General features: G+C 47.5%; 1 protein-coding gene across 3 annotated transcripts in view; it reads left to right on the top strand.

The window, feature by feature from the left end:
* Positions 1-17,197, top strand: part of MYLK (myosin light chain kinase) — a 1,073,187-nt gene that overhangs the window by 601,451 nt on the left and 454,539 nt on the right. For all 3 annotated transcript variants that reach the window (XM_063934067.1, XM_063934064.1, XM_063934063.1), the window contains 2 exons: positions 7,330-7,467; positions 7,564-7,761. In XM_063934067.1, coding sequence (XP_063790137.1) covers positions 7,330-7,467; positions 7,564-7,761 — 336 coding nt within the window. The remainder of the gene's footprint in view (positions 1-7,329; positions 7,468-7,563; positions 7,762-17,197) is intronic.

Below are 17,197 nucleotides of genomic sequence, written 5' to 3'. Positions count from 1 at the left end.
AAACTGTATTTTCGGTTAAGGCCCCGGTCTTCATGTACTGAGTCTCAGCGGGTGGGCATTGTCATGTCTTTGCTTCAAGGAGATCCCCAAACCTGGGCTTTTGGGTTAAAACCTGATGATGCAGCTTTGCAAACAGTAGATGCCTTCTTTAAATCGTTAGGCTTGTTGTATGATGATCCAGATAGGGAAGCATCGGCCGAAAGCCACTTACGTGCACTTAAACAGGGTACAAATCCCGCTGAGGCATATTGTATGGAATTTCGCCGTTGGTCGAACGACTGTGGCTGGAATGATCCTGCCCTGCGCAGTCAGTTTTGCCTCGGTTTGTCTGAAGTAATTAAGGATAGTCTTCTTCAGTATCCAGTTTCCGGAGACTCTGGATAAGCTCATGGAGCTTGCTATTAAAATTGACCGTCGTCTCCGAGAAAGGAGGGATGAAAGAGGGGCTAATTTCAGGTCTAGTTCATGTGTATATGCTTTCCCTGAGGACGTCGAGGAGCCTATGCAAGTGGGTCTCTCCCGGCTGTCTCCAGAACAAAGAGCCAGAAGGCTAAATTCGGGGCTCTGCTTATATTGTGGTGGGAAGGGACACGTGGCGCGTAACTGCCCAAATAAGCAAGGAAACGCTCTGACCAAGTGAATTGTGAGGGGGTTCACTTGGGTCTGCAGTTAATCTCCTCAAATGATTCCTTGTTAGTTCCTGTAAAAATTTCTTCTGGAAGTCACAGTTCGTTTGTGTCAGCCTTCATTGACAGCGGAGCTGCTGGGAATTTTATGGATCTTGCCTGGGCTCAGGCTTTGGGAATTCCGCAGTTTCATTTAGATAGATCTATCACCATGCACAGGTTAGACGGTGGTCCACTCTCTAATGGGGTAATTACTCATCGCACCCCTCCAGTTCAACTGACAGTGGGGGCCTTACATTCGGAGAAAATTGAGTTTTATCTTACCCATTGTCCGGCTGTGCCTGTTGTTTTTGGTCACCCCTGGCTTGCCTTTCATAATCCCACCATAGATTGGCGGTCTGTGGAAATTTCCCAGTGGGGTCCCTTTTGTGTTAAAGAATGTATTTCTCGTCCAGTCCGGGTCGCGGCTGTCACTCCGGAACTTATACCTTCGGAATATCAGGATTTTGCTGCTGTTTTTTCTAATGGTAATGCGGATATTCTGCCTCCTCATCGGTCATATAACTGTGCCATTGACTTAGTCCCCGGTGCCACTCTACCAAAAGGGAGACTATATGCATTATCTGGCCCCGAGACTAAGGCTATGAATGATTATGTACAGGAGAGTCTGAAGAAGGGGTTTATTAGGCCCTCGAAATCTCCGTTAAGTGCAGGGGTTTGTTTGTTTTTTAGAAAAAAGACGGATCCCTTAGACCGTGTATTGATTATCGGGCCTTGAATAACATCTCTATTAAAAACACTTACCCCTTGCCGTTGATTTCGGTAGTGTTTGATCAGCTCCGAACTGCAGTTATTTTTACCAAAATTGATCTTAGAGGGGCCTACAACCTCATCCGAATAAGATCTGGGGATGAGTGGAAGACGGCTTTCAGTACACAATGTGGACATTACGAATATCTTGTAATGCCATTCGGTCTGTCTAATGCTCCTGTGTTTCAGGATCTTATTAATGATGTCCTCCGCGACTTTCTAGGGAAGTTCGTGGTCGTTTATTTAGACGACATTTTGATTATTCTGAGTCTTCTGAGCAGCATGTGGTCCATGTGCGACTAGTACTTCAGAGGTTACGGGAGAATCACTTGTACGCCAAATTGGAGAAATGCGATTTCCACATCACGGAGGTGTCCTTTTTAGGGTATATTATTTCTCCTAAGGGGTTTTCATGGAACCAGAGAAACTCCAGGCAATCCTAAGCTGGACGCAACCCACTCACTTAAAGGCTATCCAGCGATTTTTAGGTTTTGCAAATTATTATAGGCGTTTTATTCATGCCTTTTCAGATTTAGTTGCTCCTATTGTGGCGTTGACTAAGAAAGGAGCTGATCCTTCCAATTGGTCGCCTGAAGCCAAGTCTGCCTTCCAGGCCCTAAAACAGGCCTTTGTTTCAGCTCCAGTACTCAGACACCCTAACCCAGATCTTCCCTTTATTGTCGAAGTGGACGCCTCAGAGGTTGGAGTGGGAGCCATCCTTTCGCAGGAAGACCCAGAGTCTCTGGAGTTACACCCTTGTGCCTTCATGTCCAGGAAATTCTCCTCCGCAGAATCCAACTATGATTTTGGTAATCGAGAGTTGCTGGCAGTTAAATGGGCTTTCGAGGAGTGGAGGCACTGGCTTGAAGGAGCGAAGCATACCATTACTGTGTTCACTGACCACAAGAATCTACAGTATATTGAATCAGCAAAGCGGCTAAATCCTCGGCAGGCACGTTGGGCGCTGTTTTTTACTCGATTCAAGTTCATCATCACCTTCAGGCCCGGTTCTAAGAATACCAAAGCCGATGCCCTGTCACGTTGTTTTCTTCCTGCTCACAATAACCACTCTTCCGCAACTCCCATTGTCTCATCATCCGTCATCCGGGCCAGCCTCACACAGGATTTATTCACACAGCTAGTCCAGCTTCAGCAGCAGGCTCCCAGTGATACTCCTGCTGATCATCTCTTTGTCCCTGAGTTCTTGAGAGGCACTGTCCTTGCTAAGTTTCATGATAGTAAGGTTTCTGGTCATCCGGGTATTGCTAAAACCTTGGAGTTAATCTCTCGCTCGGTGTGGTGGCCTAATCTTTCCAAGGATGTAAGGGAATTTGTCCTTTCCTGTCAGGTTTGTGCTCAGCACAAGATATCCCGATCTCTGCCGGTCGGGCAACTCATGCCTCTTGCAATTCCACTCAGGCCATGGTCACACATTTCCATGGATTTCATGGTGGATCTTCCTCTTTCATCCGGATTCCGGGTAATTTGGGTAGTGGTGGACCGTTTTAGCAAAATGGCCCACTTCATTGCTTTACCCCGATTACCCTCCGCTCAAGTTTTGGCAGTTCTGTTTCTCAGCCATGTCTTCAGGCTTCATGGTTTACCCGTGGATATAGTCTCAGACCGGGGACCACAATTCATTGCCCGTTTTTGGAAACGTTTTTGTGCCTCATTAAACATGAAACTCTCTTTAACATCTGGATACCATCCACAGTCTAACGGACAGACTGAACGTGTTAGTCACCAAAACAATATCTACGTCTTTATTCTGCCAAACTTCAGAACGATTGGTCAGATTTTCTTCCTCTGGCCGAGTTTGCCTATAATAACACTTGCCATTCTTCCTCCAAAGGAGTCTCCATTCTTTTCGGTCCTGGGCTTTCATCCTAGAGCCAATTCCTTTACTCCTCATTGTCCAGCTTCTTCGTTGACCTTAACTTCCCGTCTCAGAGTTATTTGGAGAAAGGTACACCTTGCCCTTAAGAAGGCTGCTTTCCGAGAGAAAGTTTTTTCTGATAGGTCCCGACGCCCGTGCACATTTAAGGTGGGGGAAAAGGTGTGGTTGTCAACCCGCAACATCAAGCTCCGACAACCCTCGGCAAGATTGGGACCCAGATCTATTGGACCATTTCTTATTGTCAAGAAAGTCAATCCAGTGGCTTTTCGGCTACGGTTGCCTAAATCACTTAAAATCGGCAACACTTTCCACTGTTCTCTTTTTAAGCCATATATATTTTCCAAGAGAGTTCCTCGGAAGACTTTCCAGGGTAGACCTCCGGTGGTTGTTCAGGGTCAACAAGAGTTCCTTGTGGAGAAAGTCTTAGATTCTAAGTTTTCTCGTGGTCGGCTCTATTTTTTGGTTCATTGGAAAGGGTATGGCCCGGAGGAATGGTCTTGGGTCCTGGACAAGGATTTACATGCCCCTAGACTTAAGAGGTTGTTCTTTCAGGAATTTCCTCAGAAACCCGGATCTAGGGGTTCTTTAACCCCTCCTCAAGGGGGGGTACTGTTAGGCGCGGCGGCTCTCACCGAGTACCAGTCTCGGCCGCCGTGCCTCCCTGTTTCCCCGCACGGCGCCTAGCAATGCCAGGACGCCGTGCGCGCTGACCCGCCGGGCGCCTGGCAACGCCAGGACGCTGGTTGCGCTCAGCCGCCGGGTCCCTGGCAACACTAGGACGCCATGCGCGCCGAGCCGCCGGGTCCATGGCAACGGGGACGCCACAGGCGGACCGCGTTCCCCGTTGCCATGTAAATCAAGTACACCTGTTAACTCTGAGTCATGCAGCAAGGCAGCTGCACGACATCACTAATTAGGTTCTCTATAGCCATTGGAGGGCTCCCTGTTATATTCTGTCTCTGTGCATTACACAGACGCCGGTGATAGCTTCCTGTGAGCTGTTCTTGCTTTGGAGAAAATTCCCTGTCCGGTGTTCTGTATCCAGTCATCTTGTTCCGGTGGTCCTGACTCCTGGTGTCCGAAGCAAATCCTTGTACTTCTCCCTGCCTTCCTGCCGGTCATCTCCTGCATTAGAGATCCGAAGATTCCGGTTCGCTTACGGTTGTTCCCGGTGTTGTGAGTAGCGGCCTTCAGCCGCGCCTTGCGGCCTGAGCCGTGGAATTCCATTTATTCTCGTTCCTTTTGGTGTTTTTGCGGAGGTGTTCCGCCATAGCTGTCCTTCCTGGTATACGGCGGTGCCGTGTAGGGTTTGGATAGCGTACCTTGGTTTTCTTTCCCTTTGGCGGCCGTGCCGCACATACTTTAGTTTGTTGTTCTGAAGTAGCCCCTAGCTCAGTTTTTTGTGTTTAGTTAGAGGTCCCCTTGTTATCATCCCGTCTCCGTTTACGCCTTGTCCCATACTAAGACCGGGGGGCATCGGAGTTGGGCAGACCTAATCCGCCCTCCAAACGCGGCTGCCGTGGGCCCAAGAACACTTATTCTCGCAGGCGTAGACGGACTACGCGGGTGAAACAACGGAGTTAGGTTGCTAGGGGTTATTGTTTATACCAAGTCATCATTTCAGCGTCACGTTCTTGTGCTCGGGACTTACCACTCCATATAATTCGTTCGGAGCACAAAGAACGTAACAATAACAAGGATATAGTGGTGCCCCCTATACCGGAGTGGGAGTCAGGTGATTTGGAGGCATTCCTACGTTGGGCGCATGCTTCAGGAATATGTCGGTAGGACTAAAGAGCTATGTTGCACTGATGTTTTCTTCATGCTCTACAACATATATAGGAGGGGCCATTCAGTGGCGGACTGGGCAGAGTGCCAGATGCCCCCCAGGCCAGTCCCATTTTCAGTGTATTGGCCAGCGGATGGCACCTTCAGACAGCTTGTACTTTCACTAGTACAACAGAGCTCACCCGATTACGGAGGTGCATACTCGCGGGTCTCCCGTGCTGATAAGCAAGTCAGTGCTCTCAGTCGCAGTCTCACAGAGTCTCTACATTGACATAATGTGTATAAGGGGCTCTGCCTGGTTTAAAATGTGTGTAAGGGGCTCTATCAGGCATGATGTGTGTAAGGGGCTTTACTGTGGCGTAACATGTATAAGAGGTACTACTACGTGGTGTAATGTGTATTGGTACTATTCTGTGACCACGCCCCTTCCTATGAAGCCATGCCCCTATGTTTTTAACATGCACCTCTGGCGTGCTAAGTCCATATTTTAACTGTGTGTGGGGGGAAAGGGGGGGGGGGGAAATGGCGGTAGGGGGCACCAATTCACTTTCTGGCACAGGGCACCATGATGTCTAGTTACAGCTCTGTTTCCTCCGTCCCCTCTCTCCCCCATTTCCCCTATTCCTTCTCTCTCTCTCGCCCTCCCCTCCTTCCCATTTCCCCTATTCCTTTTCTCTCTCCCTGTATACGCTGCTCACTGCTCAGTCTCTCATCCTCTACCTGCTTTCTCTCTCAAACAGGCTGATTTATGCACATATGGCCGCAGCTCTTATAACCCGAAGCCACTGCTATGCAAGAGCACACTGCAACTTGATGATTTCTAGGCCAGCTCTCTGCAGTAATTGGGCTGCATAGCAGGGTTTACTGCACTCTGACTATTGCCATAATGAGGCAGAGTGTGGCTATTATATTAAACATCATTTAAGGCTGGGCCATTAATGGCCGGTGCTTTGGCCTGCCCACCAGGATAAAATTTGCCAGCCAGCTCCTGGGGCCATTGCCCATTGGATGACAGAGGTCATTTGCCAGGCATTTTGGCAGGGCAGCCTGTTCCGGACTCGGAGCTCATTTAATCAGGTTGGTGGGGACCTATTCGGTGGTTCAGCGGGGTGCCTCAGTGGCACAGCTTTGCAGGGCTGCAACCTGGTCCTTCGCACACACTTTCATTAAATTTCATAATTTAAAACCTTTGCATCTAGTGATCCTAGTTTTGGGCATAGTGTGTTGTCTACAGCACAGGAGCGCCCCCTTGCTTGTGGACAGCTTTGGGACATCCCCAATGTCTCCAGTGTCCCACTCGGATATCATGGTGGACACTCGACGTCTTCCCTGGCCTTCCCAGTAGTTAAAGGGTGCCAAACTAGCAGACAGATTATTTTGTGTGTGTGTGTGTGTGTGTGTGTGTGTGTGTGTGTGTGTGTGTGTGTGTGTGTGTGTGTGTGTGTGTATTTGTCTTTCTCTCACACCTGGTGCAGTGAATTCTAAAAAGTGGTGTCGCCATAACTTCATGGGTCCACTGTTTCATTCACTCGGGGGTGGTGGTGGTGGTGGTGGGGGGTCCGGGAGATGCGGGCTGCCCCGTAGACATTTTTGCCTGCAGTGCTGGCTTGTACATGGTGACAGGTGCCGAGTGCAGTGCTGCACTTCATTGTTTGTGTAGCACCTGGCTCGGGTCACTGAGCAGGAGCTGGTACTCTGTGACCTTGTTTCCTCTGTCCTTTGGCTTTGTAAACTGACTCGCGGAGGCAGACGGTGATGTATTGAGAGGGAGGAGCCTGCCCAGGCCCCAGTAATGCAGGGGACGTGGCTTAATATGTAATTTTGTTGGTTTAAAATTCTGCAACACTACAAGTTCTCTTGGTTTTGTGTTTCCTTTGTCTTTAATGTTTATTTAAAACAATCTAATAAAAATAGAAATATAATACTCCAAAAAAAAAAAACTCTTTGTGACTTGGCTATGATTAATCACAGCTAACACTTCCCTGTGGAAACAATTGATCTCACACTTAACGAAAATTATAGGTAACCTTTCCTTTTTGATATCAAGAAATGTGCATTGGGACAGTGTTCAGAGAAAATGGAAACCATGCATTATGTTACTGTCTATGACTTAATAGGCTCCGAACGGGTGTATTTCTCTGAATTGCAGATATTTTATTGGGGACTTCACCCACCTCATTTCGTTCTATTCTCCTTACTGTTTTACAGAGAAAAAGTCATCCTTAATGCTGGAAGGTTCTAGAGCACCTGCTCCCGATGAGCATTTTGCTCCAGTCTTTGTGAAAGGTCTAAGTGATCTCCAGGTCATGGATGGAAGTCAGGTTGTGATGAGAGTGGAGGTGTCAGGTAACAAATGTATTTTCTGCCACAATACATGTAGCTGTTTTCACTCATATATGGTTTTATGTACAGTAGTATTTATGAACATATTTTGCTTTTCAGCCAACCCAACAGCGGAGATTATCTGGTTCCATAATGGTAAAGAAGTTCAGGAGACAGAAGACTTCCACTATGAAAACAGTGGGAACACGTACTGCCTGTATATACAGGAAGTGTTTCCAGAAGACACCGGGAAGTTCACCTGTGAAGCCTGGAATAGCCTTGGACATGCAAGAACTGAGGCCATACTAACAGTAGAAGGTGGGGACTTTATCCCATACTTTTGTACAGTGCTCTCTGTATGAATGTGTGCAGGATTACATACAGGGCTATTTTTGAGCCGAAACGCTCCGGAACACCATTCCTGAAGGTCTTTTGTAAAATGCGGCCCACCTGAAATTCCCCCTTGTACATCACCTGCCTGGAGACTCGCAGAGCAGTCAGTGGTGTTGGCGCCGCCGTGCCATATCCGGCAGTGCACCCCACGACTATAGTACTGTGCGGAAACGCAAAAGAAACTACCACTCCCGGCCGCAAGAGCTGCTGGGAGTAGTAGTTTCTTTTGAGTTTCTTAACAGTACTGTACACACAAAACAAACTACCGCTCCCAGAAGCCTTTGCTACCGCACAGCAAGGGCTGCTGGAATTGGTAGTTTATTTTGAAATTCTTCATAGTACTGTAGTGCGGTGCAGTACAGATGGAGCTGAGGCATAACATGGTTTCAGGCATTACTGTGGGGGCATAATATGGTGTTGGGTATTACTGTGAGGGTATAATTGGTGTCGGACATTACTGTGGGGGCATAATGTGGTGTCAGGGGCTTTACTGTCTGGGGCTTAATATGTTCCTTCCTTGTGAGACCACATGCTTTTTTGCAGTGCGTTTCATCTGTGCACATTGGGGCTGGTCACGAGGTGGCGGGGGGGACGGCAATGCTCCATTTCCTAGGCGGAAACGGATCATTGCAGAGGCGGGCAAAAAGGGGCGGTGTCTTGGAAACGGGGGGGGGGGGGGGCGTTGCATGGGCGTGATCGTGGTGGCTACGTGACGTCACACGCAGCAGCCGCAATCAGAATTATGGCGGCGAGCAACCTTAATTTCTGCTATCATTGCAATCGCAATTTCTGCTTGATCGGGTGGGAGTGGTGGTCAGCATGCTGAGCAGCTTTGCCCTGCGATGGGCGGCCCCCAGCATGCGTTCACATGGATTGCAAATTCTGCTACTTAGCAGAATTTGCAATCCAACCTGAATCAGGCCCATTGTCCCTTTAAAGCATTTATCCTATCAACGGGTGCCACCCAAATAGCCTAAACTGTGTTTTTAAAAGAAAGTTTATTCACCAATAGATGCCCCACCCCAGTTGTAGCTCCACCCACATTACCACCCATATCAGTCCTGCCCCCAGTTCCTGAACCTATTTTCCTAGAAAAATAGCACTGGTTACATATGCTGTTAGTACGTTAAAGAACTGTACACTTATGGGTTTTTTAAATGCATTTTACTGTATTATCCATTGTTCTATGTCTATATAGATATAATCGCTAGATATTCTCTGTAAAGCACTGCAGAATATGTGTGCATTATAGGGGTCATTCCGAGTTGATCGCTAGCTGCCGTTGTTCGCAGTACAGCGGTTAGGCTAAAAATCGTTATTTCCGCGCATGCATATGCCCCGCAATGCGCACACGCGTCGTACGGGTACAAAGCCCGTTGTGGTTGTGCACAGGTTCTAACGAAGTTTCCAGTCGCAATGACGGCCGCAAGAAGATTGACAGGAAGGGGGTGTTACTGGGTGTCAACTGACCGTTTTCAGGGAGTGTTTGCAAAAATGCAGGCGTGTCTGAAAAAATGCAGGCCTAGCTGAGCGTTCGCTGGGCAGGTGTATGACGTCAAATCCGAATAGGCTAAAGTGATCGCAAGCGCTGAGTAGGTTCAGAGCTACTCTGAAACTGCACAAACTGTTTTTGCAGAGCTCTGCTGCACAAGCATTCGCACAGCGTTTGCACGGCTGCTAAAATTAGCTACCGAGCGATCAACTCGGAATGACCCCCAATATACAGTAAATAACTGATAATAGAATATATATATATATATATATATATATATATTGATGAGATCAGGGTAGGTGTGCCCTCTCCTGGGGTAGATGGTCACCTACAAACATACAGAAGCCAGGATAACCGCACACGAGTCCAGGGTTTTCATGCAATCTAGCTGTTGCTAGTTTTATTGTGCAGTATATAAAACATAAAAATAAATCTAGCCTATTTGGGCACTAACTGAACATAATATATTCCCTCTCTCAGGATGATAGGACCTAATGCCCCTACCACAAACACAGGAATTTGCATCGTACTTACAGTCTCAGCACATTCCTGTTGTCTGTTTTCCCAGGTAGTCAGTCCCTGAGCCAAACCTTGAGACAGTCTTCATGAGCCTCTTACACATGCAGGCACTAAACTTTCCAGCTCTCAGGCTTAAGGCCTAAAGACTCAAAATTGGCCTTGTGGATGGAGGTCTCCTTTCTCTCACACATCCACACCCCCAGGACCCATTTCCTGGTTTTACTGAAAGCCCAGACTCTAATCAAGTCTGTTTAGCAAGTCTGGGGGTTTAAAATACATTGGCCCTCATTCCGAGTCGTTCGCTCGGTATTTTTCATCGCATCGCAGTGAAATTCCGCTTAGTACGCATGCGCAATAATCGCACTGCGACTGCGCCAAGTAATTTTACAATGGAGATAGTATTTTTACTCACGGCTTTTTCATCGCTCCGGCGATCGTAATGTGATTGACAGGAAATGGGTGTTACTGGGCGGAAACAGGCCGTTTTATGGGCGTGCGGGAAAAAACGCTACCGTTTCCGGAAAAAACGCAGGAGTGGCCGGGGAAACGGGGCAGTGTCTGGGCGAACGCTGGGTGTGTTTGTGACGTCAAAACAGGAACGACAAGCACTGAACTGATCGCAGATGCCGAGTAAGTCTGAAGCTACTCTGAAACTGCTAAGTAGTTTGTAATCGCAATATTGCGAATACATCGGTCGCAATTTTAAGAAGCTAAGATACACTCCCAGTAGGCGTAGGCTTAGCGTGAGCAACTCTGCTAAAATCGCCTTGCGACCGATCAACTCGGAATGAGGGCCATAGTCCAGAAACCTAAGTCAAACATATCTCCTGTTTATCACTTTCCCAGCACTTCTATGACATATCCCCCGTTTGTTTCGACCTGTACAGTTCCCAAACAAAACATATGAGACAAAGCGTCGACATTGGCAAGTTGGCTTCTTGGCCTGTGCTCTACTGAAGATTGAAAGTTTAGCAATGCCAAGAACCACCTTCTTATTCTTCCATTGCTCTCTTTATTCTCAGACATCCATTTTAATTGGGCTGAATATTCTTTTAGCAAGTAGTACCTGAGAATTTCTAATGCCCACTTTATTGCCAAAGCTTCTTTCTTCACAGTGGCATAGTCTCTCTCATGTATATTTAACTTTCTGCTTAAGTAAATAAGGGGATGTACTTCACCCTCTTTGTTCTAGGACAGGAGTGCACCTATCCCTACATCCGATACATCAGTTTGCACAACAAATTCCCTTTGAAAATCAGGCATCATCACACTGGTTGGGTATACAATGTTACCTTCAGCTCATGAAAAGCCTTTTCTGCTTCAGGACTCCATTTAACCATAACTTTATTTGTTAGTGGGACTGCAATGGTGGCAAAATTGGGTATAAACCTTCTATAATACCCCATGATTCCTAAGAACGCTCTCAACCGCTTCTTATTTAGGGGTCTTAATGTTGTATTGCCTCAATTTTATCAAGTTGGGGCTTAATCAATGATCTGTCAATAGTATATCCAAGATACTTTATTTATTTTATCCCTTGACTAAAAACATTATGATGTCCTGGGACCCTTAGCTCAGTTTGTGTCAGAGTTTGGCATACAGATGGGTCCACATTTATCTTGACCTTTAATAGGATTAACTGAGACTGGCCAGTCGGACTTAGGGGGTAATTCCAAGTTGATCGCAGCAGGAAATTTTTTAGCAGTTGAGCAAAACCATGTACACTGCAGGGGAGGCAGATATAACATGTGCAGAGAGAGTTAGATTTGGGTGGGGTGTGTTCAATCTGCAATCTAATTTGCAGTGTAAAAATAAAGCAGACAGTATTTACCCTGCACAGAAATAAAATAACCCACCCAAATCTAATTCTTTCTGCACATGTTATATCTGCCTCCCCTGCAGTTCACATGGTTTTGCCCAATTGCTATCAAAAATCCTGCTGCGATTAATTTGGAATTACCCCCTTAATCCCCTGCTGTAATGACTTAATCCCCTGCTGTATTGTTCTCTGTATTGTATTGCAGTTGAGAACAATAGATGAAGGGTTTTTGCTAATAAGTCATGTTGTGCCTAGGCGCAGAAAACTAGTCTAGATAACCGTGGACCCATGGTAAGTTACAGCAGACCTGGACAGGACCCAGTATGCAGTGATCTCCTAACACGCACTCACCCAGGTAGTTAACAGAGAGGTGAGATTAGGTGACACAGCCTAGCCACAGCACCCTAAATTCAAAATGATTAGACAATGCCACTCATTCTGCAGGGACCTTTTGAACTGCAGAAACAGCAGCCCACCAATATGTTTAGCCATCCTGTGTTCACAACATCAATTGATGCTCTCCAGAGTCAATTATGCCCCTTTCAGACCACCAGCTATGAACACAAGTTATTGGCACATGAGCACGCATAAACCATGTTCATGTGCAGTCTGAAAGGTGCCAGGGGAAAAATATCAGGTCGAGCGACCTGGTATTTCAACCCTGGTAGCGAGCAGAGTTGAACAGTGTACAACCCGGCTCGCTGTTCGGTGTGAGCGAGAGCCGGGTCGATGCAACCTGTTTCCCATTCACTGTGTGTGTATGGGCGGCGCTTAGAGATCATGTGTCAGACTCCCAGGTGCAACCCGCCTCAGGTGGTGTGAAATGGGTATAATTGAACCTCTTTAAATAAATTTCACACACCCTCGAGATCAGTTCAGTAGCTTCAATCCAGATCAATTCATGCCTAACCTCATCACTTCATGAAATAAATGTAATTCATGGCACACTGTGGTCAGCTCATGTACCCCTTGCAATCTACTAATGCCCAACCCCCCATTTAATTAAGAGACACCCACAAATGCACAAGATTTGGACAGGGTCACAGACATGCAGATACATACATGCATATGGTCATGCACAGAGTGACACACAATGCTATGGCTCACATCCACCTACGCACACGAGATCAAAGCCTCAAGGACAAAGACGCACACAGGTTGACATACTGTATATACAGAGTCACATACTCAATACTACGGTTCATGCACACAGTCACAGACAAATACACAGGCTGTAACTCACACAGAGAAACACTGATAGGTTTCACACATAGTCCCACCTTACATGGTCACACAAAAACACCTTAAAGTGTCACACACACACACACACACACACGTTACAGGATCACACATACTAATCACAGAGCTCATCTGATACTATAACTCTGGGGTCCCTTCCTCAGTTCCTGACATTGCATCACATAATAATTTTGTATTCTGGTTAGCTACTGTATTTTTTACACCAACATTTTATATTTTAATCATCGGTTACATATAAGATTCCAAACTTAATTCCATTTCTATACAGTTTGAATCTCCCATATTCAAAATGATTGATACCATAAATATTTTGTATATTAAATTTGTAAAAATTTTGGAATATTTGCAGACCATTACGAGATATCTCGGGGATTAGACCAGTGGAGTGCATGTAAAAAATGGGTGTGGCCACTTGAAATGGCTTGTATGTCAGCATGACACGCCACTCATTTCTTGTCACTCTGGGAACATTCCTCTTCGTTTCATTCCAAATACACCTTATGGTGGTTTCTCGCGATGGGGAACCTCTGAAGAAACTGATCCTCCTGTGCAGACAGTGTCTACAGATGATATTCACTCTTCATGTAGGAAATCCCATAGGAATATAACCAATGTAATCATCATACAAGAGAGGTTCAACCAGTTCAACCAGACTCTTCCACATGTCACCTCCTGCCCCATGTATAACCCCTAGCCGCCTTCCCTCTGTGTCTCTCCAGCCACCTGCCCCTTCAATCCAGTATCCTGTCTTTCCAGTTTCCTGCCCCGTGCACCTCTCTGTTACAGCATCACCTCCCATCCCCTGTGTATTTCAGGCACAACATCAACTTCCTCCTGTGTCTCTCAGCCTCACTTAACGCCCACTGCATCTCTCAGCAACACCATCATCCCCTTGCATCTCTCAACCACACCATCATCTACCCCCTGCATCTCTTAGCCACACCATCTCCCTCTTGCGCCTCTCAACCACACAATCATCTATCCTCTGTGTCTTAGCCACACCATCATCTCCCCCTGCGTCTCTCGGCCACACCATTAACTCCCTTTTTTAGCATCTCAACCACACCATCCGTCTCAGCCACACCATCATCCCCAGCTGCATCATTCAGCTACACCATCATATCCCCCTACATCTCTCAGCCACACCATTATCCATCTCCCCCTGCATCTTTCTGCCACACCATCATCTACTGTCTGCATATCTCAACCACACCATAATCTTCCTTTTTAGGTGTCTCTCAGCCACACCATCATCTCCCTACATGTCTCAGCCACTCCATCATCCCCCCTTGCATCATTCAGCTACACCATCATCTCCCCCTGCATCTCTCAGCCACACCATCATCCTCCTTTGCATCTCTCAGCCACACCATCATCTCTCTGCATGTCTCAGCCACACCTTCATCCCCCTTGCATCATTCAGCTACACCATCATCTCCACCCTGCATCTCTCAGCCACACCATCATCCTCCCCTGCATCTCTCAGCCACATCATCATCTACCCTCTGCATCTCTCAGCCACAGTCATCTCTCTCATGCATCTCTCAGCCACACCATCATCTCACCCTATGTCTCTCAGCCACACCATAAACTACCACCTCCATCTCATCCACACCATCATCTACCCCCGTGTATCGCCCACACCAACATCTATGAACTGCATCTCTCAGCCACACCATTATCCCCTCCCTGCATCTCTCAGACACACTATCAATTAGCCCTCCATCTCAGCCACACCATCATCTACCCCCTGTGTCTCAGCTACACCATCATCTCCCCCCTGCATTTCTCAGCCACGCTATCATCTCCCCCCTGCATTTCTCAGCCACACCATCATCTCCCCCTGCATCTTTCAGCCACACATAATCTATGCTGTGCATTTCTCAGTCACACCCTCTCCCCTGTGTCTCTCAGCCACACTATTAACTCCCCTGCATCTCCCAGCCACACCATCATCTTCCCACTGTGTCTCTCAGCAACACCATAATCTCTCCCTGCATCTCTCAGCCACACCATCTCCCCTGTGTCTCTCAGCCACACCATCAACTCCCTGCTACATCTCTCAGCTACACCATCATCATATGTCTCAGCCACACTACCCTCTTCCTTCTGCATCTCTCAGCTACACCATCTACTCCCTGTGCCTCTCAGCCATACCTTCATCTAATCTCACCCCTGCATCTCACAACCACACCATCATCTCATCTCCCCCCTGCATCTGTCAGCCACACCATCTCCTTTTGCAACTCTGAGCAACACTATCATCTCTCTTCTTGCATCTCTCAGCCACACTATCATCTCCCTCTTGCATCTCTCAGCCACACCATCATCTCCCCCTGCATCTCTAAGCCACATCATCATCTACCCCATGCATCTCTCAGCCACACCATCATCTCCCTTTCTGAGCATCTCTCAGCCACACGTCATCTCCTTCCTGCATGTCTCAGCCACACCATCATCCCCCTGTGTCTCTTAGCTACACCATCATCCCCCATGCATCGCTCAGCCACATCAAATCCCCCCTGACTTTCAGCCACAATATCTCCCTGCATGTCTTAGCCACACCATTATCCCCCTGCATCATTTAGCTACACCATCATCTCCCCCTTGTGTCTCTCATCCACACCATCATCTCCCACAGCATTTCTCAGCCACACTATCATCTACCCCCTGTTTCTTTCAGCCACACTATTATTTTCCTCTTGCATCTCTTAGCTACATCATCTATTCTCTGTCTCTTAGCAACACTATCGTCTCATCTCCCCCTGTATCTCACAGCCACACCATCAGCTCATCTCCCCCTCCATCTGTCAGCCACACCATTTCCCCTTGCATCTACAAGCAACACTATCATCTTTCTTTGTCTCTCAGCCCCACCATCTCCCACTGCATCTCTGAGCCACACCATCATCTCATCTCCCATCTGCATCTCTCAGCCACACCATCATCTTCCCCTGCATCTCTCAGCCACTCCATCATCTCCCCCTGCATCTCTCAGCCACACCATAATCTACCCCTCTGTCTCAGCCAAACCATAAACTACCCTCTCCATCCCAGCCACACATCATCTACCCTCTGTGTCTCAGCCATGCCATTCTCTCAACCACACCATCATCTCCCCCTGCATTTCTCAGCCACACCATCATCTCCCCCTGCATCTCTCAGCCACACCATCATTTATGCTGTGCATCTGTCACCACACCATTGTCTCCCCCCTGCATCTCTCAGCCACACCACAATCTTCCCCCTGTTTCTCTCAGCAACACCACCATTTCCCCCTGCATCTCTCAGCCACACCATCATCTAAACCGTGTCACTCAGCCACACCATCTCCCCATGTCTCTAAGCCACACCTTCATCTCCCTGCTGCATCTCTCAGCCACACCATCATCTACCCCCTGTGTCTCTCAGCCACATTATTATTTTCCTCCTGCATCTCTTAGCTACACCATCTATTCCCTATGTCTCTCAGCGACACCATCATTTCATCTCACCCCTGCATCTTACAGCCACACCATCAGCTCATCTCCCCTTCCATGTCAACCACACCATTCCCCCTTGCATCTACGAGCAACACTATCATCTCTTCTTTTGTCTCTCAGCCCCACCATCTCCCCCTGTATCTCTGAGCCACACCATCATCTCATCTCCCCTCTGCATCTCTCAACCACACCATCATCTTCTCCCTGCATCCTCAGCCACACCATCATCTCCCCCTGCATCTATGCTCTGCGTGTCTCAACCATATTATCTCCCCCCTGCATCTCTCAGCCACACTATCATCTTCCCCAGTGTCTCTCAACCACACCATCATCTGCCCCCTGTACTTTTCAGACACACTATTATCTTCCCCAGCGTCTCTCAGCTACACCTTCTTCTCCCTGTGTCTTTCAGCCATGCCATATTCTCAACTCCCTCCTGCATCTCACAGCTATACCATCATCTCATCTCCTCGCTGCATCTGTTGGCCTCACTGCCCCCCCACCAGCATCTCTGAGCAACACTATCATCTCCTCTTTGTGTCTCTCAGCCCCTCCATCATCTTCCTATTACCACTCTTAGCCACACCATCATCTTGTCTTCCCCTGCATCTTGTCTTAAAAGGAAAAGGGGAAAGGGAATGGTTCGTTGCACAGGAAAATTTGGAAGAAAAACCCCTAATTGAAATATAATGTCAATTATTCTTAAATTTTTATATAGGGGGTGCTACCACAGATCATGTCATGGTTGAGGATGAGGAAAAAAGAAAGGGAAAGAAAAAGGATCTGTCT

Source organism: Pseudophryne corroboree, chromosome 7, assembly GCF_028390025.1.
Source record: "Pseudophryne corroboree isolate aPseCor3 chromosome 7, aPseCor3.hap2, whole genome shotgun sequence".
NCBI lineage: Eukaryota > Metazoa > Chordata > Amphibia > Anura > Myobatrachidae > Pseudophryne > Pseudophryne corroboree.
Note: the sequence above shows the minus strand (reverse complement) of the source record. Positions and strands in the feature narration are given on the sequence as shown.